The sequence below is a fragment of the Trachemys scripta genome, chromosome 8 (genome assembly GCF_013100865.1).
Source record: "Trachemys scripta elegans isolate TJP31775 chromosome 8, CAS_Tse_1.0, whole genome shotgun sequence".
Lineage (NCBI taxonomy): Eukaryota > Metazoa > Chordata > Testudines > Emydidae > Trachemys > Trachemys scripta.
Genome location: NC_048305.1, coordinates 28,941,328 through 28,965,249, shown reverse-complemented (window position 1 = coordinate 28,965,249; position 23,922 = coordinate 28,941,328). Strand labels below are relative to the sequence as shown.

The window sequence follows — 23,922 nt, the reverse complement described above, 5'->3', positions numbered from 1 at the left end:
GCTAAAAATGTCCGGGATTTCCCCCAGACGGCTATTTAAAGACCCAAAAGCGCTGACAGGGCAGCCGCACTGGGGGAACCGCGGCAAGCCGGTGCCACTCACCTTTCCTCCCTGGGCCCTGGGGCAGCGCACAGCTGAGAGCTCCCGGCGCGGCGGTGTCAGCCCACAGGGCCTCCCACCTGGCCAACAGGAGCCTGCAGAGCGCAGCCCTGCCCCTGCCCCCAGCAAACAGAGAGGCAGCGAGGAGGTCTCGCTCCCCTGCGGGGCGGGGCTTGTAGACTCGGGCAGAGAGACACCCCCCCCCACCCCCTTCCCCTCGACCCGACCCAACCGTAGGGACCTGCCTGCTGGATGCGTCCTGGGAGCCGCTCCAGGTAAGCACTGCTGGGCTCACCTGACCCTCTGGCAGGTCCCTCTGGGGGGCTCCCCTCAGCCCCACTGCCCTCAGCCCCCACCCTGACCCTGTTCCCTTAGCCTCCCCCGCAGTCCCCCCTGTGCCCCCACCCTCAATCTACTGCCCTCAGCCCCCCTGACCCTGTTCCCTCTGCCTCCCCCACAGTCCCTCTCCTCCCCCCCATCATCTCACCCTGCATGGATGTGGAAATCTGTCCCAGATTCCAGGCTGTCGTTAGCCCCTGGGGCAAAAGATCAGCAGAGGTTTCCAAAGGGAACTTTGCAGCCTTTGCTCAGACCCAAACATTTTCACTTAAAAAAAAAAATACCCAAACCCATCCTGACACCCATCTGCTCTGTCCAGATTTGCTGTTATCCCTGTTAAGGCCAAAGTGGTTTGAAAAATTACAAATCCTTGACACCATTGTGTTGCTTCCCCCTGTGTTGCTTGTTAATCTGATGGACCTGCCGATAATGAATAAAGATGAATGCCCTGGGAGCAATGTGTCAGGCAGACAGTTTGTCAAGTAGGAAAGTGAATGCTGAAGCCCTCACAAAATGCAGAGGCTTTTCTTAACCTGAGAACTGAAAAAGAGCCAGATACCCTGCATGGGTTTGAAAGTGACAAGAGCCTAGTGACTGACCAGAGCAGCACCAGGTTTGAAGTGACAAGGAGGGTCTGTTTCACGAAGTCTGCATTTCCACTGAGGACTCTTCTATCGCCAGGGTAGTGCTGGCGCAGGTCTGCCGCCCGGCACAGCAATGCTGAGAGGTGCCAGTGTAGACCTGACCCACTGTCCTCAGCCCCCACCCTGACCCTGTTCCCTCAGCCTCCCCCGCAGTTCTCCCTGTACCTCCCACCCCGAACCCACTGCCCTCAGTCCCTGCCCCCGTTCCAACAGCCTCCCCCACAGTCCCCCTGCTCCCCCAACCCACTGCCCTCAGCCTTGTCCTACCCCAAATCTCTTCTTCAGCCTCCCGTCATCCCACCCCCATCGCTCCCCCTGCTGTCCCACCCCCTCAACTTCCCCCCATTCCAGTCCTGCTCCCCTCTGTCTCATCCTTTCCAGACCCTGTCCCTCTCCCCAACCCCCCAACCCTCCCCAGCCCAGCCCCATTGTCTCCCCCGCCCCGCCTCACTCTACACAGCTCTCTCTACCCTGTCCCATTCATGCTCCCCTCAGCTCCTACCCTACTCCCCCCATCCCAGTCCTGTCCCATCCCCCTCAGCTCCCCCCCAGTCCCAGTCCTGTCCCCCTCAGTTCCTCCACCCTGCTTCCCCCAGTCCATCCCCACACACCCACCGACTCCCTCGACCTCCCTCCCCCCTGTCCCACTCAGGACATACATGAAAAAGAAGCAATGGGCTTAAATTGTAGCAAGGGAGATTTAGGTTAGACATTAGGAAAAACTTCCTAACTGTAAAGGTAGTTAAGCACTGGACAAATTACCTTGAGAGGTTATGGAATAGCAGTCATTGGAGTTTTTTAAGAGGTTAGACAAACACCTGTCAAGGGTGGTCTAGTTGTTATTACTCAGTCCTGCCTCAGTGCAGGGGTTTGACTAAATGACCTGTTGATGTCCCTTCCAGTCCTACATTTTTGTGATTCACACTGAATTGCCTTGTGCCGCTGTCTAGTAGTAGTGGCACACAGTTCTCTGACATGCAGGTTTATAAAATTGTAGTTAATATGCAGTTTAGGGCATAGCAATTTTAAAGCTCTGCATGTTCAGACCAACTGAGCTGAAAATTGTGATCTTGTATTCAAAACTATTAAGATGTGGGCTGAGATAAAATCAGCATGAATTGCTCAAAAATATCAGTGGAATCAGCATTGTGCTGCTATATATTGTAAAACATTACAGTGAAATCTTGCAAGTATTACATAGCAGGCCGCCTTGCCCAAGTGGTAACTAAGCATAACATCTTCCTGTTTCAACATTCTTAACTTGTATCCCTCCTAGAAGTTGTTTTTTTTTTCAAACACTGAATGCTGCTAAGTTATGAGTTTTAACAGGTTTTTTTTCTTTTAAACCACAGCACTGAATGTTATTCTAAAATTGTTTTCCAAATATTCTTAAACTCCCAGTTTATCCCCCGCTGATGTTCATTGTGAAAAATATTGCAGGTCTAATAATAATATTTGGCACTTTTGTAATTCACTGTCCAACATGTGTTTTGTGCCCTCCTCTGGTGGATTTTTAGAGGATAACTGTATAGCTACTAGCTAAGGGAATTATATCTTGAACTCAAGTAGTAGAAGCTCATGCTTTTAAGTCTGGATGGCTCGGGTTCAATCTTTGGTGACTAGCTATGATGGAGGTTGCTACACTTATAAGCCCTTTAATCAGAGGTTCTGAATATGCTTTGTTGTAGGCAGAACTAGCCTATAGTTAAGCAACCGAAAATTTAGAATGGGAAGTGTTGAAATGTTGGGAAGCCTTATAATTTTGCCAATCTGGAACGAACATCCCATCTGAGGGATGGGGACGGGGAGAGAGGAGAGTGAGACAGGACCAGGAAACTGGGACAAGGAATCCAGAGCGGTAGTGGGAGGCAGTTGAAATCAGATGAGGAGCTGGGGCAGGTTAGACAGCAATAGGATAGACATAGACTGGAGGGGACGGGGAAGAAGGGTCTTTGACAACTAGAGACCACTCCGTTCTCCGAACATTTGATTTGCGGGAAGCAGGGGAGGGGAAGAGTAGGGGGCGGAGCGTTCAGGGGAGGGAGTGGAGTCGGGGAGGGGACTTCGGGGAAGGGGCGGAGTTGGGGCAGGGAAAGGGCAGAGTTGGGGCAAGGCCGGGGGCGGGGAAGGGGCGGAGTTGGGGCGGGGCCGAGGCCCTTGGAGTGTCCTCTTTTTCCAGGACTGCAATATGGTAACCCTACAGTGGAGCATGTAAGAGCAGGGCTGCTAGGTCCTAGAGAGAGCCGAATGCAGCGCAATCTGAGGGAGGGGATTGGCTGCTGGGGTCTCTGGGAAGGGAAGAGGAGGGAGTAAGGGTGGGGGAAGGAACTCACCTGTGAGTGTGACTCTTTCCCCCGGCGTGAGGTGAGGCAGGCTCGGCGGCTCTGGCACCAGTATCCTCTGTTGTCCCCCATAACGTCCATTCTTCCCCCCCCCCCCCCCAAGGAGCACCCCTCTCTTTCTCTCCCCCCTGGGGGCTGGGTTGGGTGAGGTGCTGGGGGGGCGGGGAGGCTGGCTGTCTGTCTGCTGAGGAATGAAAGTGAAAGTGAAAGTAACTCACTTCCTCCGCAGCCAGCCAGGATTGGAATGGTCACACGTGGCTGGGCTGGGGATAGCGAGATAGCATGTGCGAAAAATCAGGACAGGGGATTGGGGTAGGATGAGCAGATGTCCCATTTTTATAGGGCCAGTCCTAATTTTTGGGTCTTTTTCTTATGTAGGCTCCTATTAACCCCCTCCACCCCCTGTCTGGTCACCCTAGGAGGGGGTAATTGGTGCCTATATAAGACAAAGCCCCAAATATTGGGACTGGCCCTATAAAATCAGGATATCTGGATCTGGTCACCCTAGCTGGGGAGCACGTCTCTCCCCTGGGCTGGCAGCAATCCATCTCATCTGGGGGAAGCTGCGCAGGTGGCTCCGTGGGTCCCTGAGATCAGATGCTGTGCTAACTTCACCATGGTCCGTGTTGCTGGCGGTGGTGCCCGTTGGCGTGTGATCGGACTTGAGGGTTTGCTGCTGCTGCTGTTGTGGATTTTGGGGTCCTGCAGTTTTCCACCTATCTCCTCCTCTACTGCAGCTGTTGGACCAGCAGGCTGGGGGGTGAGCTAGGGTTACCATACATCCAGATTTTCCCGGACATGTCCGGGCTTTTGGGGCTCTAACCCCCGGCCGGGGGGGGAGGCCCAAAAAGCCGGACATGTCCGGGAAAATAGGGAGGGAGGACCCAGGTGTGCTCGGCCGGGGCCGCTGGGGCTGGGGCTGGAGCCGGCGGTGCGGGGCCGTGCCGGCGGTGCTTGGCAGGGGCCGGGGCCAGGGGCAGCGGTGCTCGGCCGGGGGCTGGCACGGTGCTCGGCCAGGGGCCGGGGCCAGGGGTGCGGGGCCGGGGACGGTGCGGTGCTCGGCCAAGGGCCAGGGCCGGGGGTACGGGTGTGGGGTGCAGGGCCGGGAGCCAGCGCGGTGCTGGGCCAGGGGCCGGGGCTGCCGTGGTGCTCGGCCGGAGCCGGGGGCGGGGGCGCGGGTACTTGGCCGGGGCCGCGCCCCAGGGCCCAAGCCAAGCTGGGCGGGAGACGCCGGGGCCAGAGCCTCTTGGCCTGGGCCGGCCGGCTGCCAGAGGGAGCCACTCAGCCAGGGGGGGCCAGACTGGGCCGCGCCGCACCCAGCCCCAGCACCAGCTTACCTGCTGCCTCCCTGTTTCAGGCTTCCCGCGAACATTTGATTCGCGGGAAGCAGGGGAGGGGGAGGAGCAGGGGGCGGAGCATTGAGGGGAGGGGGCAGAGTTGAGGTGGGGCTGGGGGCGGAGAAGGGGCGGAGTTGGGGCGGGGCCGGGGCCCCATGGAGTGTCCTCCTTTTTAAAAATTAAAATATGGTAACCCTAGGGTGAGCCAAGCATGAAAGCAGTACTGTGTTGCCATTTAGATTGTCATTGAACAACTTTGTTTGCCAAAAATGCTAGCTAACAATCCTGAATTCAATTTCAATATTTTTTTTAAAAAAATCAATATCTTAGCCAAAAACAGAAAATTAAGTTGTTGACAATTATTTGTGACAAGTTTGGTATGGGGCAGGGAGTGGGCCAGTTTTCATCAGAGAAACGAAAAATGTTGATTGACTTGCCTATAACCCTGTTACTGCTAAATAGAGCCCTCCAACAACTGTAATATGTTCATCTCCTTACTAGTGTATAGAGCAGGGGTCGGCAACCTACGGCACACGTGCCAAAGGTGGCATGCGAGCTGATTTTTGATGGCACGTGGCGGCGGGCTGAGCGGCTCAGCCCACCGCCACTCTGGGGTTCCGGCTGCTTCCCCATTGCCAGCCGGGGTCCCAGCCGCCGGCCCCACTCAGCCCCCGCTGCTGGCCTGGGGACCCCCAAGGAACCCCAGGCTGGCAGTGGGCTGAGCAGGCCAGCGGCTGAGACCCCGGCTGAGCCACTCAACCTGCTGCCGGCCTGGGGTTCCATTCACTCAGCCGGCAGTGGGCTAAGCAGGGCCGGCGGGGGGCTGAGTGGCTCAGTCCGCTGCCAGTCTGGGGTGCTGGCAGCACTCAAGCCTGCTGCCGCTCTGGGGTTCCGGCTGCTGGCCCCTTGCCAGTCAGGGGCCCAGACGCCAGCCCCGCTCAGCCTCCTGCCGGCCTGGGTGAGCAGAACCCCAGGTTGGTAGCGGGCTGAGGGGGGCCGGTGGCCGGGATTCTGGCTGGCAGGAGCTGGTGGCTGGAACCCCAAACCGGCAGCAGGCTGAGCAGGGTCAGCGGCTGGACCCCAGACCGGCAGTGGGCTGAGCGGGGCTGGTGGCGGGAACGCCAGACAAGGATCCCAGATAAGGATCACACTAAATTGATGAGATCTGCATTTTAATTTTATCTTAAATGAAGCTTCTTAAATATTTTAAAAACCTTATTTACTTTAAATACAACAATAGTTTATTTATATAATATAGACATAGAGAGAGACCTTCTACAAATATTTAAATGTATTACTGGCACGGGAAACCTTAAATTACAGTGAACTTGGCACCCCACTTCTAAAAGGTTGCCGACCCCTGGTATAGAGTGACCATATGTTATACTAAGATTCTCTTTTTTTTCCAGTGAGTCAATATAGCTTTTGCCAGCCCAGAGGTTGGGCAGCCAATGTCTTACGTTTTCACAATGTTTTGTCCAACTTTCATAAAGTAAATACATGGTTAATACGAGTTAAAAAGGCCAGGGACACTTCCTTGTGAAGAATCTGTGCAGCAGATCATGCTAGAGCTGTGAAAATGTCAGTTTTTGATGGAACTTTAGAGGCAGTGATTTATCATGTATTTCTGGCAGTGCCCAAAATGTGCTGCTATTGCTAATGTCTTTCCAAACAAAAATAAGGCACAATAGGACTTCTGTAACATTTTTGTGCTACCTTAATCTAAATGAGATGATTCTGTGTTGACTTCATTTTGGTCACTTTGTGCTTTACTTAGGAGTAAAACTAGGGTTATATTTTCCCACTGCTTGAAAACCTAGCTTATTAAACTGGATAATGCCATTGATCTATTTACAGTATAAGGTTGATATAGAGTTGTAACTAACATTAAAACTGATGCCCACTATACATTTAAAACTAAAAAGTGGCTTTGTAAAAATGACATGGGTTTCCAACTCTACTGTGTCTCAGTCAGGGTGGAGCGCCTTGTGAGGTGTCTTCACACTAGCTCAAGGCCACAGACTCACAAGTATCCTATATTAGTTATTTTAAATAATATTTCTGATAATCTGACAATAATTTAAAATTATTTCTTTAAAAAACACCCTTATAAGTTATGTCGTATTGAAAACAACTTTCCGGGTCACAAAAAAGAAAACGGAAAGATGAAATAGGATTAGCTATACAAGCACAGAAGGGTTAAGTTTGTACGTCATGAAAACAACGAAGTTGATCAATATCATCAGGTAACTGCCAAAGAAAATTTTTATGCAGACGAAGCTCAAGAAACGCAACAACACAGAGAACAATCATTTGAAACAGATGCAGACACAAAACAAGAAATTACAACAGTTGAAACTGTACTATCATGGGATATAGATGACATTGGCACATAGCCACAATCTTTAAACAACGAATTCTGTGCCATTATATTTGAGGAAGGCCCTGGGAGAATAAAGGTCTTGAATATCCTAAAGACATTAGAGGTAGGAAATTCACAGAAAACAATTACTACAAAAGACTTTCTAAAGGTGAAATTGTCAACAGACGGTGGCTTGTGTACTCTAAATGCAAGGATGCTGTATTTTGTTTCCCATGCAAGATTTTCAATAGTTGCAATTTTAAGATAGCAACCATGGGTATTAATGATTGGAAAAATCTTAGTCACATATTACCGCAACATGAAAAGGCACAACACCACTTTGAAAGTATGCACAAATGGTGTGAGCTGAGTGTAAGGTTAAAAGATCAGACAACTCTTGATGCCCAAAATCAAAGATTGCTGGAGTCAGAGAAGCAGCATTGGTGTCGTGTTCTTGAACGTCTATTATCTATTGTTGAGTATCTATCAACAAACAATCTTGCTTTTAGAGGAAGCATTGAGAAATTATTCCAGCCCAAAATGGCAATTTTTTGGGCCTTGTACAACTGCTGGGAAAATTTGACACAGTGATGAGTGAACATGTCTGAAGAGTAACTGAAAATGAAATACATGACCACTATTTGGGACCAAGAATTCAAAATGAACTGATCATGCTAATGAGTGATAAAGTGAGAGCCAAAATTGTTTCATTGGTTGCTTTGGCAAAATATTTTGCCGTAATTCTAGACTGCACTCCGGACATAAGTCATCAAGAACAGATGTTGTTAGTAGTGAGATTTGTCAACATTAGTGATTCAGCACAGATTACAGTTAAGGAATCGTTTATCACATTTTTAGAAGTAGAAGACACTACAGGTTTTGGACTTCTTCAAGCTCTCCTTGATTAACTAAAACGAATGGGATTGTCCGTAATGAACATTAGAGGACAAGGCTATGATAATGGTGCCAATATGAGAGGATGCATTTCTGGCGTGCAAGCTAGAATCCTGAGAGAAAATCCATGAGCCTTTTTTGTTCCGTGTGCATGCCACAGTCTTAATTTGATTTTGTGTGATATGGCCAAGTCTTCTGTAGAAGCTATATCTTTTTATGGTTTGCTGCAACACATTTACGTGCTCTTTTCAGCTTCACTCAACGATGGCAAATATTCAAAGCACATGTCAATGCTATTACCGTTAAGCCTCTATCTGAGACATGCTGGGAAAGCAGAGTAGAAAGTGTAAAAACGTTGAGATATCAATCTGAGGAAGTTTACGATGCACTGGTTGCTACTTTGGAAGAAGCCAGAGATCCAAAAGCTAAAAGTGAAGCACAGCCATTGGCCTCTGAAATATCCAGCTTCAAGTTTCTAACGTCTGTTGTAATCTGGTATGACATTCTTGTTAAAATCTCAAGTGTAAGCAAAATAATGCAGAGTCCAATGATGCAGCTTGATTCAACACTTACTAAACAACACACAAGACTTGTTAGTGAAATACAGAGAAAATGGATCCAAAGAAGCACAGGTTACAGCAAGAGAGCTTGCACAGGCATTCGGTGTGTCCGAATGTGACACGAGTTTCAAGGAAAAAATGGCAAGCGGAATATGAAGGAGCAGATGAGTCCATAGACGATCCAGAAAAGAAATTTGAGGTTGAATTTTTTAATGTTGTGATGGATAAGGCAATATCTGCTGTTGATGAAAGGTTTAATACCTTACAAGTACACCATGAACAGTTTGGATTTTTGTATGACATAACTAAATTCAACAAAATAGGAAAACAAGAGCAACTAATGACAAAGTGCAAGAACGTAGAGAGCCTCCTGAAGCACGGTGATAGTTTTGATTTAAATGGACTTGAACTGTACGAAGAATTGAGTACACTGTCATCAATGTTGCCACATGCAAAATTGGTGATGGACATTGTACAGTTTATTCATACCAGCAAACTTGTTGACATATATCCTAATGTGTACATTGCCACTCGTATTCTACTGACAATTCCTGTAACAGTAGCATCAGGAGAACGGAGTTTCTCAAAACTAAAGCTCATTAAAACCTATCTCCGCTCTACAATGAGTCAGGAACGCTTGACTGGTCTTGCTATTCTTGCAATCGAACAAGACATCACTTTGTCTTTGTCATACGATGACATTATTACTGATTTTGCAGCCCAAAAAGCCTGAAAGATGGCTGTTAATTAAAAACAAATCCTTGTTTCAATACCTCTTCATATAAATTTCCAATAAAATGTTGACAAATTTAAAAAATCGTATTATTGGCATCATTCTGTCAAATCAGAATTTTTTCTATAGTGTTACTTCTTTAGTGCTAGTCCATCAGCATTACAGTGTGCTTAATTAAGTTGAACTGGTTTTAATAACGTGCATGTGGCAAGTTTTCCAATACTATAAGCTTATGTTTGTGTTGCTAAGAGCAAGTCAGGCACAGGGGCACCAGTTTAATAATCCCGCCTAGGACACCATAAATCCTAAGGACCGCCCTGCAGACAGAGACATGATCTTCACATGAAAGAGTTTACAATCTAAGTGGAGACATGGTAATACAGACTGAGGAGAAGATGGTGTGTCGGGGGGGGGGGGGGGGGTGAGTAACAAGGGTTACTGATCCAGGAGCAGGAGTTAGTTTAGTGTTGTTGAAAATGCCTTATTTTAAATAATGTGAATCCACTTAATTACCCTTTTTTTCTGTATCCTGACCTCATTGTTGCTTTTATTATTCCTTGTTTTTTATTTTTGCCTATTTTGCACACACACATGAAACTGGCACGGGTTAAAATAAACATTTTTTTAAAATGGGAAATAATTTAAAATGCCAGGAGTAAAAATAACAAATGGGAAAATTTATATAAGCGAGGGCTTTGTATATATGAAATGTTTGTACCGCTGGATGGCATCCCCTGGCATAAAGATGCCACCTTTATCTCCTCACCCTGCTTCCACAGTCTGAGCCTTCATCTACCCACTGAATGGGGATCTATTGCAGTTCCTCATCATGCATCACCTGTCCAGAAATACCAAATCCCACTGCAGGACCCTGTATCGTGAAACCATTCAACTAGAACTGAGTCAAGTTTTTGGAGTAATTTAGCCTCTTTTTTTGTCCACAAATTCCACAGACAGATAACAATTTTCCTCGCATTTATTCATCATGTGAGGTAATCAGTAGAATAATTTTTCCAAATACGCTTTGACATGTGGATTGTTCACGAGGAGTTTGTTTCAAGTATTGATACTCTGAATCTGAGCTGTTTTGTTTGGATAAATTGTATTGTTTGATCCATGATTGAATGAGCCTAACCCTTACTCAGGTTTCCCCATGAGAACATTTCATGATCACTAAATGCAGAATTTGCTGTCTGTGAATATGATCCAATATCCACTTGCCGTTTCTGCCAGCATGTCTGGCACTGAACTTCTTTGCTTTAGAATATTGGCCAGAAATTGAGTGGGAGCTAAGACATCCAAAGTAAACATTCCTGGAAAAATTGAGGTCTCTTCCTGCCCTAATTCAAACCTCACAAGCATAAGCCAGCTCTAAACTTTTCTTCTTTCTCAGGTGTATCCATGGTAAATGCACGGCTGCCAACTTTGTTTACACATGTAAGTGCTCAGAGGGTTATATGGGCATGTACTGCGACAAGAAGAATGACTCCTCAAACCCCTGCAGAATTATGAAATGCAACCATGGGCAGTGTAAAATTTCAGAACATGGGGAGCCATACTGCGAATGTGACCCTAACTATAGCGGAGAACATTGCGACAAAGGTATGCCTGGCTACAGTGCCTTGGATTGTGATTTGCTGTCATTTCTATTCACGTTTGTCTTCACTCTTCCTCCATTTAACGCTTATTAATGGGACAATGGCCCCTTCAGAACCATTGAGGGAGGAGGAGAGGGAAACCACACAAGAGCTGGCCAGAAGATGTCTGAATGCGTAGAAAAGGGTAGATCTATGATAATAGCTCTGTTCCTCCTGAATCCTGGAAGTTTGTAGCTCTGTTGTTTCTGAGTGGGATGTGTGAGTGGAGAGGGCTTGTGATGTGGGTGCTTTTCTGTGGCATCTTTCCCTTCATACACTACAAGGATTGTCCTCACTGCATTATTGGGGATGAAAATTCCCCCCAGCACACTGAACCACATCCACAATGGGGAAGTACAGAAAGGCAAAGGCAGAATTCCCAGGAAGCACTGCTCCTTTAGGAACCATGCTGTGTAGGATGAGTAATGCGAGTTGCCCTCATTCCTTCCCTCTCCTGAGCTGTACAGGTTTGAAATTGGGTCTCAAGGAAAATTCTTAGCTTTTCCTTTATTCCTATTGGGCTTTTGGGGAGGCCAAGTCCCCTATCTGTTCCACACCTGTTTTGCCCCTAAATTAAATGGCCTATTAGAAACTCAGAAAGTTATAACTCAGTCTTCTAGTCCTTCCTTTGTTCCCCCACAAAAGCAGCAGTTTGGCCCATAATGTTTTATTTAGGTAGCACCTTTCATCTAAAAGGATCACAGTCTTTGCAAATTCCATGAATCTGACTGCTGCACAGTGACTGCACAATAGGTTAGGACAGGAAATGTTGCCAAGTATACTTGGGCAAACCCCAGATTATTAAAGTTCATACAGAGTAGGCTGAATGTTGGGTTTGAGGATCTCCTCTAAAGACCTACATAGAGCACGCTGCATGGAACTCCATATATCTAATCTGAAAGGATGTAAGGACAGATCGACCTTACCAAGATTTGTATCCGTGGCTCGAGGGAGCTTAAGTGTTTCAAATGTAAGTCTCATGCTATTAAACCATTCCCATGGCTAATAATGGTCTTATTAATAATATATTTTTTCCATTTTCCATCTAATATGGGAATAATATATACTTTACAGGGATGTTGGAAGCTTAAATAACTATTGTTTGTTAAAGCATCTCCAGTTCTGTTGAAGGCAACAGGCCTGATTCTACAATGCCTTGTATAAATACATACCTGCACAAAGAGAGTACTATTCTGTCCTGATAGCATTTTACACCTCGTACAAAGCAGTGGAGAATGGAGACCCTGTGCACTGTTGTTTGCCTTTAATAAAATAAATGTCAGTACATGCACAGGGCTGTTTGGTGGGGAGGGGGTTACAAGATAATTATCACCTTCTCCATCCTTCCTCTCGCTAACATTCTAGGGGTTCATTAAGTAACAAGCCAGTGAATGAGAAAGGAATAAAACTTGAATAACGCAAACTGGGGAGCGTCTCTGGTGAACTGCTGCGCACAGCCATGCGGTGTTCCCAACCCCTGCCTCCAGGGCACATCTCCAAATTCCTATGTTTATAATACTGTCCTTTACAAGGGAGCATCTTTAAATTATAATCTCTTACAAACCTCTCTCTACACTCTCCATTGTCTTAACAGAGAATCTTTGCCAAGGGGAGATTGTCCGAGAAGTGATCCATAAGCAGCATGGCTATACCTCGTGTGTCACTGCCTCCAAAGTTCCCCAGATGGAATGTCGTGGCAGTTGCAGTAATGGGCAGTGTTGCGTTCCCCTCCGGAGCAAAAGGCGGAAATACATCTTTCAGTGTGTGGATGGATCCTCCTTCATGGAAGAACTGGAGAGGCATGTGGAATGCGGCTGCTCAAAATGCTTATAAGCCATTCTCCAGTCTCTTGCCACTTTAATCGACTCCGAAGTGCTCTCAAAATGGGACTATTTACTTTCAGCGTGAAGAAGAAGAAGAAAAGAATATTAAGTATATTGTAAAATAAACAAAAAATAGAACTTATTTTTATTATGGAAAGTGAATATTTTCATCTTTTATTATATAAAGTATCACACCATTTCGGGTATATGTATCATATAGTGAGTTATTTTTACCATAAAACTTTTTTAACAGTTGTTAAAAAAAAATTAAAAATGTTTTTAAAAAATAAAGAAATCATAGCCTAACAAAAGGAGAAATGGGGTAAGTTTATAAGCATGCACGATGGCCAAATGTGAAGATATTTCAAGGACCTGCCACAAAACGATAGATACAGACTGAAAAAAATATGCTCCGAGGTTCTGATGGGTACAACGGGAAAGCACATTCTCACATCTGACAGCCATCTCTTCTATCTGTGCACCCTGAAAAAAAATCTCCCTCTCGATTCTTACCCTTGCCTAATAATGCTAGTTTGTGTTTGGTTCCTGTACAGTGGCTCAGCTTGATTCTCTTGAACCAGTTACCCAAAAAGTGCATCGGTCTGGCAGTAGCCTAAGTCTGACATTGACTCCTTTACTCAAGTACTATAATAGTAGAATGCATTTTTGTTTTGTATTTTGTATTTTTATCTGTCTTCCCAGTATATTCTTGAGTGACTGTATCGCTATAGCACGGACAAATCTATTCAAAAGGAAGTGGGGGAGAGAATGTGGTAAACACAGTTTGGGATGTTTTTGTCCAAAAAGGCAAAAATAAGTGCTAAGTGACTCCAATTAAGCAACATACTAACTACTACTTACCCTTCCTATGTTATTTCCCAGGTTTATGCCTCACTGCTCTCAGCCTTGAGTTCTTTTTTGTATATTAAATGTGGGGAATACACTACAATGAAGTTTGGCAAACCTAGACACTGCAGCTTTCAAAGTTCATGTATAAATCCATTTTAAAAGAGAGTGAAAATATCCCAAGAACCAGAATTTATCTTGCTGATATATTGTACTTTATTCCCACTTTCATTTATTTCAGCCAAAATTTTACTCCATGCCATAGTTGCCTATTAATACACACTCTATGGTACATGGCCAACATGCTGCTTCTCCACCTGCTACTTCTCAAATTAGTGTAAGTTGCACTATACGCATGTGGAATTTCTATAGGTCTGCTGTCTGTCCCACCTTAACAGAGATTTCATCTGTTCTTAAGGAGACTCTTGATATCTCCATATAGTTTTGCTCTCGCTTTCCACTATATAGATTGACTGATCCACGCTAAAAACGTTTTCAACTGCACTATTGTATATTCTGCACTTGTTCCTCCCGCAGGACTCCCATTGACTTTAATAGGAGCCGTGTGTGCAGAATAAATTCTGAATATGCAGCAGAGATCCATGTAGATGACAAATTCTCAGTGTGAATCTGAGAGGTGATTTTTACCCTTAGGGCGTTGGGGGTTTTGCCAGGGTTTAGGGTGACCAGACAGCAAATGTGAAAAATCGGGACAGGGGTAATAGGAGCCTATATAAGAAAAAGACCCAAATATCGGGACTGTCCCTATAAAATCGGGACATCTGGTCACCCTACCAGAGCTACCTGTTAGGGACATTGATTACATTACACAAGCCTTGAAGTGTTCTATTACCATGAATTTCAAACCTTCCTGTCAATTACTGTTCCATTGTTTCCTTAAGTAATTTCTCTTTCTCCCTGCAAGGGTCCTGTGGTCCTTTCTTCAATGAGTATGTTTGTGAGAAACAGCTAAGTCAGAGCTTACGCCTTGCAGTTTTGGCCTGCTCCAATGCCCATTGAAGTCAATGGAAAGGATCAGGCCCTTTAAGAGCAGGGGCAGAAAGAGAACTCATCAGTTTAAAAAAAAAAGTAAATAATTAGTTCTTTCGCCTGAATGAGGCTTTAAAAAAAGAAAAAGAGCATGAAACATTTCTGTGATAGCCAGAACAACTTTACATTCCCCTCAGAAAAAAAAAACAGACACTATTGCAGTTACAATGTAAATCTTTGTCCTTTTTTGTAACCAGCAGCCCTAAGATGCTTATAGGCCTTATTCTAATTAAAACCTTTTTTATCCATAACAGTGTAGTCACATTCCTTTTTGTTTCCCAGAGTAATTGGGGCAGGAGGGAAGTGAGTGATACAATAGAAGTTTTTCAGAATAAATACTAGTACAATGGAGCCTGCAATCAGTGAAACATACTACAATCACTACTTAATGTGCCAAAAACTGATTGAAATAGTACAGTTCAGGAGCCAGAAAAAAACCAGTTATATATAGCTTAGGTTTCATTTCATTTCGAGTGATAATACGTGACTCTAGAAGCAGCTGAAGTTTATAAAGTTAAAAAAAAAAAAACACAAAACCTCCCTGCCCCCCAGTCTGTAGATTCTAAAAATTTGCAAAAGCAACTAACTGCACACGCTTGTATAAACATGGCCCTGGTACAAATCTACTATTATTAATGAAACATTCTTTCTCAGTGCATTTTTGTAGATGCAGTTAGCCATCATTTCAGGGAAGACAAATCAAGACTTGACCAGTGAATCACAGTGCTTCAGCGCTCTTAATGTTTTAAAGTCTCATTAGTAAGATGATAATTGGCTGCCAGTAAACCGCCAAAGCATTGTGTGGCATTGCTTTCCCCCAAAACTAATTGAAATTGTAGCCAATGGTTTCATCCAAACAGCAGCATAACTGAGAGAAAATAATGTTTCCTCCCTCCCACCCCTCCCCCCAATCTTCTGACAGATTTTTAAATTCTGACTCTGTTACCAAAGGTAAAAAAGTCATCAATGGCCACTTAAATGAACCGCAGACTGACATGTTAACCAAACTTCACAGCAAAACGATAATAGCTACAGTACAGTAGGGCTGGCCCTGTTCTGTAATCACAGTCAAGTGCTGTGACATACAAATAACTCAGAATTCCTATTTTTTAAACCAAAAGAAGCATTTTTACACATTTCTAGACAGCAGTTGCATGACAATCACTGCCATGTTTCAGATCAGTGATTTTACTGGCTTAATATGGAAGTATTTTGCTTGGTTTAATTAAAAAAAATTAATGGTGCCAAAAATATGAGTTTAACTGAAGTGTTTAATTAGCTCTGGAAGTTTCCTCTGTAACCTCCCTGTTACAGTAGATATCAGCTGCTGTAGGTACAATGCAGTAGTTATTTTTTAACACTATTGAGTTTTTAATAAAGTGAAGAAAGATGCTAACCCTAAAAAAAAAAAAACAAGAGGGCAATGCAGACTGGTGTGAATTAGTGTATTTTATTAACAGACTCTCATTGTGATGTAATTTTTAAATAAAGTGTTGGGTTATGGAAGATTATAACATATCCTGTGGTGTGATGCAGATTATTTCTCTTGACTATGTATTTTGGGTATCACGGTCTGACCACTTCATGTCTCTTGTACCAGTGAGGTAGCTGAAGTATTGCAATGAGAACATACACAACTTTGGTCACAGCGACAACATAACTTCCTGTACAGGCAACTCCAATGCATAAGAAGGTCTGGAAAATTTTCCCCTCTTGGAGTTTCGATCACATTCTTTCTTTGCCCCACTGAAGGAGCCATAGTAGTAACATTTACATTATGGTAGCACTCACAGGACCTACTTAAGATTGCCCCTCCCCCTTGTGCACAGAGGTCTGTCACCAAAACCAGCAGCTGCTGGAGATTTTCATGAATCCAGAGACATGAAGTCACCCTGGCACAGTTGCTGCGCCTCTGCTCCTTCCAGCACCCTGTCAGTATGAGCCTTTGCTGACAGGGGCTTCCCCACTGAAGAGGGAGTTCAGTGGCACGGAGGGAAAAAGTGGAGCAGTGTAAGATTATCCATGAAAAGTCCATGAGATGACAATGAGTGATGTCCCCCTGGCCACAGGTCCTCTCCTGCCTCCCACTAAGGGCCTTCCGTGGTGGGGAGGAAAGGTGGGGATATGTTGCTGTGGAGGTGGCACTGCTCACGCCTGGACCATCCAATCCTCTGGATCCCAGCAGCCTGTGATTGCAGAGAGTACAATATGGCCCTAAATCACCAAATCTTCATGATTTTCCAAACAATGAGAGAGATGATTGAAATAGAAACTGGCTGAACCATAATGTGGTGTTTATGATAACACAGTGAAATCAACCAGGTCAGGGAAGGGTCAAAGGAACCCAAATCAGTCAGTCAGAGCTTTCAAAAACTGATTATTTGGAAAGATTTATGTGATGTTATCTAAGTGACATCCTCTCCCATTTTCTGATTAGTCTGTCCTAGACACTGACGTCCCAGTTTTATTTTGTTAACCCTAGTTCCCAGTCTTGAAGTCAAAGCAACACCACAGATGAGCCCAAAAAAAGTGGGTTAAAAGACCAGCACTGAAAGCGAGCATTTAAGAAAACAGCCATGCTAGGCAAGCAGTGTGGCTTAAATCATCTGATTTGGCTGCCTGCTAACAAAAATAAGTACTGTTATTGCTGTAACAGAAGGCGCAGATCATTCACACACATCAAGCAAGTGTGTTGTAAAATGGCAGAGTTCTGCTGTGAACAGGGCCGGCTCTGGCTTTTTTGCCGCCCCAAGCAAAAAACGCCCAGCCGGAGCAGCAAAGGGGGGGGAGGGGAGGAGGAAAACAAACCTGCCCCCAGCCGGAGCGGCGAGGGGTGGGGGGAAGAGAGAGAACAAACCAGCTGGCCGGAGCAGCAAAGGGGGGGGGGGGGTTACAAACCAGTCGGCAGGAGCAGCAAAGGGGAGGGGGACAAACCAGCCAGCCAGAGCAGCAAATGTGGGGGCGGGAAACAAACCTGCCCCCGGCCGGAGCGGCAAGGGGGTGGGGGAGGGGGACGGGAAACAAACCTGCCCTCGGCCGGAGCGGCGGGGGTGGGAGGGAACAAACTGGCCGGCCGGCCGGAGCGGCGAAGGAAAGAAAAAACAAAAAATACCTGTGGGGCGGCAGGAGCGTGGGTGCAGGGGGACTCCTGGCCCTAGCTGGGGGAGAGAGAGAGAAGGGGGGCGGCCAGGGCTTCCTTAAGCAGAGTGCTTGCCATGCAGCCCCTCCCACTGCACCGCCTGCTGGGAGGGCTCTGCGCTGCTCCGGTCGGCAGGCAGGGAAGGATGTGGCCTGCCCTGCCGGGCTTGCTGCAGGGTGCTCCCATCCTCCGCCCGCTACAGGGCAGCGGGAGCAGCAAACCAAAAAGAAAAAAAACCTGCAGGGGCGGCCAAAGCGGTGAAGCACAAAAAAAAAAGGATTGGTCAGAATGCTGCCCCTAGGAATCTGCCAACCCAAGCACACGCTTGCTCGGCTGGTGCCTGTAGCCGGCCCTGGCTGTGAAACTTAAAATACATTCAGAATACAGAACGTCACATGAGCCCTACAAACCCTGAGTGAACACAGCTAACCAATTATCTTTATTTATATAGTACACACACACACACACACACACACACACACACCCCCACCCCCCCCGGGTGCTGTACACCACATTAAGAATATAGTAAAATATTACAGCCCATTCACAGATCCTGATCCAATTCCCATTAGAGTCAGATGTACTACTTTTTCCATGGAGCCCCTTCATCGCATAGAATGATTGGGGGGAACTCCAAGGAGAGCCTCTTCCACAGAATCTGGCCTGCATCTCCCAGTTTCTACTGTACTGTGCATTTTCTCATTATAGTAGTCATGTAAAAAAATGCAAGAAATACCACTTGTGTAAATCATGTTAACAGAGTGGCTTTGTCTTCCTCTAGTGGTTAGAGCACGCAAAGAATATAGTTGGCATGCGTGTGCGCACAACCACCAATGGATGGCGTTGAGCATTTACGGACCACAACAACACTTACTAATGCAAGTTGAGTCCTCAAAATGGGTTGCAGTCAACCAGGGAGTAACATGAACTCCCGCAAAACCCCAATGTACATTAATCACCTATTTTAAATTTGCTGCTACACTGTTGTTGCTAAATATTGCTAGTGACCATAGAGTGTAAGCCCTTCGTGGCAGGAACTATTTGGGGGGGTTGTGTGTGGTGGGGAGTGTTGTACAGTGCTTAGCACAGCAGTACTACAACAAACCAAGTAAGTAAGGTGTCAGCAGGGCCGGCTCTAGTGTTTTTGCCGTCCCAAGCGCGGGGGGGGAGAGGGGAGCCGCGATCACAAGCGGCGGCAACTCTACTGCCGTTTCATTCTAGGGCGGCAATTCGGCGGCAGGTCCTTTACTCTGAGAGGGAGTGACAGCCCCGCTGCCGAACAGCCGGACGTGCCACCCCCTCTTCATTGACTGCCCCAGGCACCTGCTTGTTAGGCCGGTGCCTGGAGCTGGCCCTGGGTGTCAGAATTATGTAAGGATTAGGAGACTATGGCACCGAAAATATTTAGCTCAGTGACCTTGAATGGTTGTGTCCTTGAGGAAGACCCTTTCTTTCCACGAGAAGTGCTTGTGCTGGAACCAAATACTACACTGAGCACTGTAAACGTACCTAGAGAGAGGGGACGGATAGTCTATGAATTGCTTGGATATTCTTTTTAAACTAGCTTTTCTGCTTCCATTTCATTGCCAAGTATAGCATGTCAGACTAGGGTTGTGTGACTTTTATTAGCTGACATTAGAAATAATATGTTTATTGACTGAATCGTTGCTCACTGGCTAACGTAACCCCAACCCTAATCATCACCTTTTGATCATTTTTCTTAGTTGTCCCAATAGCAGTTGGGAAAATTTTACAAACCCTGCAAATTTACATTTTATTCTCCAACAGTTAACAAACCTGAGGATTAAGCCTACAACCCAGGGTGAAACATACTAGCCCAATGTGCCCTCTGCAATTTAAAAGTAATGCAGCAGCAATATACCGTTTATTATTTACTTGTAATATTGTGAATCAACTTTTGATTTGATAGACTATTATAAAAGTATTACAACTAAAGGGCCTGATCCTCCCTGATTGAACTAACCTCGATATCTCTAGACTGATTCTTGCCTGAATATTTATACCTGCCTCTGGAAATTTCCACTACATGCATCTGACGAAGTGGGTATTCACCCACGAAAGCTTATGCTCCTGTTAGTTTATAAGGTGCCACAGGACTCTTTGTAACTAAAGGTAGCTGACTTGCGGGAAAGGATGTTGAATGTATTACTCAGCATATGTCAACAGTATGTGTAGGATAAGGAATGAATTCAGGGATGTCCTATGGCCTGTTTTATGCAAGAGATCAGATGCGATGACCACAATGGTCCCTTCTGGCCTTAAAATATATGAAGCTATAACTTCATGACCCAATTTTATTCAAATTTTAACCTCAACACTGTGAGTTGAGACCTGCTTCCTTCACACTGCTTTATGCACGGATAAATCAGCTAGGCACCATAGCACTTACGCATATCATTGGGTATGGATTTTGAGTACTCTGCTTCATTAAACTGTACCAATCTAGCCTACAATTTACCACTTTTGCAGAGGTCAGCGGATTAAGCTGAAAAAGAGCTTGACCCTGCAAGGGATAGTTAACAGGGGAAGGTGCTCAGTACTTTGCAGGATTGGGCCCAAGGAAATTATCTTTCTAGGGTGACCACACGTCTCGTTTTAGCCAGGACAGTCCCTTTTTTAAGCCTTGTCCTGGCCGTCCCAACCTTTTTTTGGCAAAAGGGGGCCATTTGTCCCATTTGCTCTTGCCAACTTGATCAGTTGGCAAGAGCAAATGGGACAAATGCCCACTTTTGTTAAAAAAGTGGGGTGCAGAAGGGCATGCGGGGGGGGAGGGGGATAAGTGGAAAGGCCAGCCCTATGCGGCTGGGGGAGGGGGAGAAGAGGAGACAGGGCTCAGGTAAGCAGCAACACCAGCCCCAGCCTTGCACAGGGGGCAGGCAGGGCTCAGGCAAACAGCGACGCCAGCCCCACATGGGGAAGGGGGCTCGGGCGAGCAGCTAGGGCCAGCCCCATGAGGTGCTCTGTTTTCTCTTTGGGAAATATGGTCACCCTACATCTTTCACCACATTTATTTTTCTTACCTTTTTCCCCCACTCTTCCCCCCCCCCAAGCTTTTTTTCTAATGGAGCCCAACTTTCATTTTTCCCCCCTCTCATTTAAGTATAATTAGGGGGAAAGATTCATGAGCTTTAGGAAATGGATACCAAGCAGTGATTAGCGAGGTCATATCTGGGTGCAGGAAGTGAGGTCATATCCAAGTGGGGGGCCCTCCCACTCCCATATCATGCACCCTCTGTGATTGCTGCCTGGGTGAGGCCTCACCTGGCTTCTTCACTTGCCCAACCTACCCCCTCCTCTGCTGAGGCCTGGGCTTCCCTCAGGAGTTCTGCTGCCTGCACCTCCCTTTCACTCCCTGTTCTTACAACTACACCCAGCGTCAGGGTTCACTCACCTTCCTGAGGTGCTTTTTCTCATAGAGTGGGCTCCCTTCAGTTGCTCTTCCCACTGGGGCAGGCTTCTCTCAGTGGTTCTTCCAAATCTCCTGCCACAACCCGAACCCAACCTTGCTTGGCTCAACACAGTCCCTGCTCCTTCCTCTCCCTGCAGGCCTGGCTGCTATTCCTTCCACCGGGGTATGCCTGAGCAGGTCACCCACTCCTCCTCCACTTCCGCCCACTGGGCTTCTGTGTGCGCCCCTCACCACTTCTCTTGCTTCCTGCAGTTGTCAGTGGTGCCTCCCTCCCCCACCACACTCCTTCCCCAGGTTCCTTGCCACAGCTGCACTAACCTGGGCCATCAGGCTTGCAATGAGGAAGCCCTGGTGTGGGAGGGGAGGAGGATCTAATGTGTTCCCTTGCTCCCCAGCCAATTTACTTATAGCCCTGTTGTAATCATGGAACCAAATGACGTGGGCTGCCTAGGGTTGCCAACTTTCTAATTCCACAAAACCGAACACCCCAGCCCTGCCCCCACTCGGTCCATCCCCCCTCCCTCTGTCACTCACTCTCCCCCATCCTCACTCACTTTCACCAGGCTAGGGCAAGGGGTTGGGGTGCGGGGGGGGTAAGGGCTCCAGCTGGGAGTGTGGGCTCTGGGGTGGGGCCGGGGCTGAGGGATTTGGCGTGCAGGAGGGAGCTCCAGGCTGGGGCTAAGGGGTTTGAAGTGTGGAAGGGGGTGCGGACTCTGGCTGGCGGTGCGGGCTCTGGGGTGAGGCAGAGGATGAGTGGTTTGGGACGGGTCTCCAGGCAGGGGCTGAGGGGTTCAGAGTGTGCAAGGGGGTGCAGGCTCTGGGGTGGGGATGGGAATGAGAGATTTGGGATGCAGGAGGGAGCTCCGGACTGGGGCTGAGGGGTTTGGAGTGTGGGAGGGGGTGCAGACTCGGGCTGGGTGTACAGGCTCTGGGGTGGGGCTGGAGATGAGGGGTTTGGGGTGCAGGAGAGGGCTGGGGCAGGGTGTTGAGGTGTTGGGGGGGTGCAGGCTCCAGGAGGAAGTTTTGGTGCAGGAGGGGACTCCAGGCAGGGGCAGGAGGTTGGGGTGTGGGAGGGGATTTGGGGTGCAGGGTCCGAGCGGCACTTACTGCGACTCCCAGGAAGCGGCCATCAGATCCCTGCTTCCCCTAGGTGCATGGGCGGCCAAGGAGGCTCTACACGCTCAGCTGCCATCACATCTGCAGATGCCACCCCTGCAGCTCCCATTGGTCGCGGTTCCCGGCCAATGGGAGATGCTTAGCCCACACTCGGGGCATGGGCAGCGTGCAGAGCCTACCTGGCCGCCCATGAGCCTAGTGACCACGGGGACCCACCCGGTGGCTGCTTCCGGGAGCCGCATGGAGCTAGGGCAGGCAGAAGGCCTGCCTTAGCCCCGGGCCCCCGCTGCTCCGCTGACTGGACTTTTAATGGCCCAGTCAGTGGTGCCAACTGGAGCCGCCAGGGTCCCTTTTTGAGTGGGCGTTCCAGTCGAAAACCAGACATCTAGCAAACCTAAGCCTGCCTTCAGAGGAGAGAAAGGCCAACATATTTAAGGCCTAGGAGTAGACTCGGGCCAGGGAACGTTCAAAGGGCTAAAATCACTTGAGCTGGTAGTTTACCATTTTTCCAGCACATTTAAATAAACAAAAATAAACCCCTCCCCCAATTCAATCTCTTCTTCTCCAGCCCCAACACTATCATCTCATTGCTGGGATTCTGGCTGGCTGCTCACCCCAAAATTCCCCTTACCCGTCCTAACATGCCAAGGGCTCCAGGACTGAGGGACTGGTTCAGAGGTTGCTCAGCAGCTTTGGCCTACCTCACTCCTCCACCTGCTGCTGACCAGCAGCAAGGCTTGTTCTCCCCTCTACTTGTCCCTTGCTGTGCCAGAGGAGTTTCTCCTGGGCAGGGCCCTGGAGCAGCAGTCACAATGCTATAGCACAAGGGTTCGCAAACTCTTTTTTTTTTACTGGGCCCACCCTTTGAAAATATTTCGGGCTGTGCTGACCCACACCCCAAAAAACCCCGATGAGCCGTTTACCCCACTCCCCTTCCATGCCATGCCACGCCACGCCACTCTTCCTTCTGCACTGCTGCTGGAGGTGGCACTGCCTTCAGAGCTGGTCACCTGGCCAGCAGTCATCGCTCTCCAGACACCCAGCTCTGAAGGCAGTGCAATACCATGACCCTCCCTCTACAATAGCCTTGTGACCCCCTTTTGGGTCAGGACCTCCAGTTTGAGAAACGTCACTCTAGCAAGTGGGGACCATCCGCACTGTGCAGTGCATGCCCCTAGGTGGCACTGTTGTACACAATGGTCTCAAGGTGCTCTCAGCCAATGTAGAAAAAGTACACAAACAATGGGACTTAAAAGCAAGCAACCCTCCAGTCAGCTCCAGAAACCACTGATGTGAACTGTTGTGATTTTAGCACAAATCTTGCAAAATCTGTTTCCTTCAGCCCCGGCTCCTGGAGTCCTGGGATTAGGTGAGAATCTTAGTTTTCATTTATTTAAAAAATATTTCTAGCCTTGTTAATTGCAGAGAAATGCTGGAAAAGGTGGCCCAAGGGTGTGCTAGAGCCTGAGAGGTCAGAAGGAAAAGAACTAGAACCCCAAATGTACTACATTAAAAGTCTCATGATTTTTAAACATTTAGGATTGGCAATACTAACTCATCAGTGGAGGGAG

General features: G+C 47.3%; 1 protein-coding gene across 2 annotated transcripts in view; it reads left to right on the top strand.

The window, feature by feature from the left end:
• The window catches only part of SLIT3 (slit guidance ligand 3), a 780,962-nt gene extending 764,778 nt beyond the window's left edge, over positions 1 to 16,184 (top strand). For both annotated transcript variants that reach the window (XM_034778698.1, XM_034778699.1), the window contains 2 exons: positions 10,704 to 10,912; positions 12,542 to 16,184. In XM_034778698.1, coding sequence (XP_034634589.1) covers positions 10,704 to 10,912; positions 12,542 to 12,780 — 448 coding nt within the window. In that variant the 3' untranslated portion in view covers positions 12,781 to 16,184. The remainder of the gene's footprint in view (positions 1 to 10,703; positions 10,913 to 12,541) is intronic.
• The last annotated feature ends 7,738 nt before the right edge of the window (positions 16,185 to 23,922 follow it).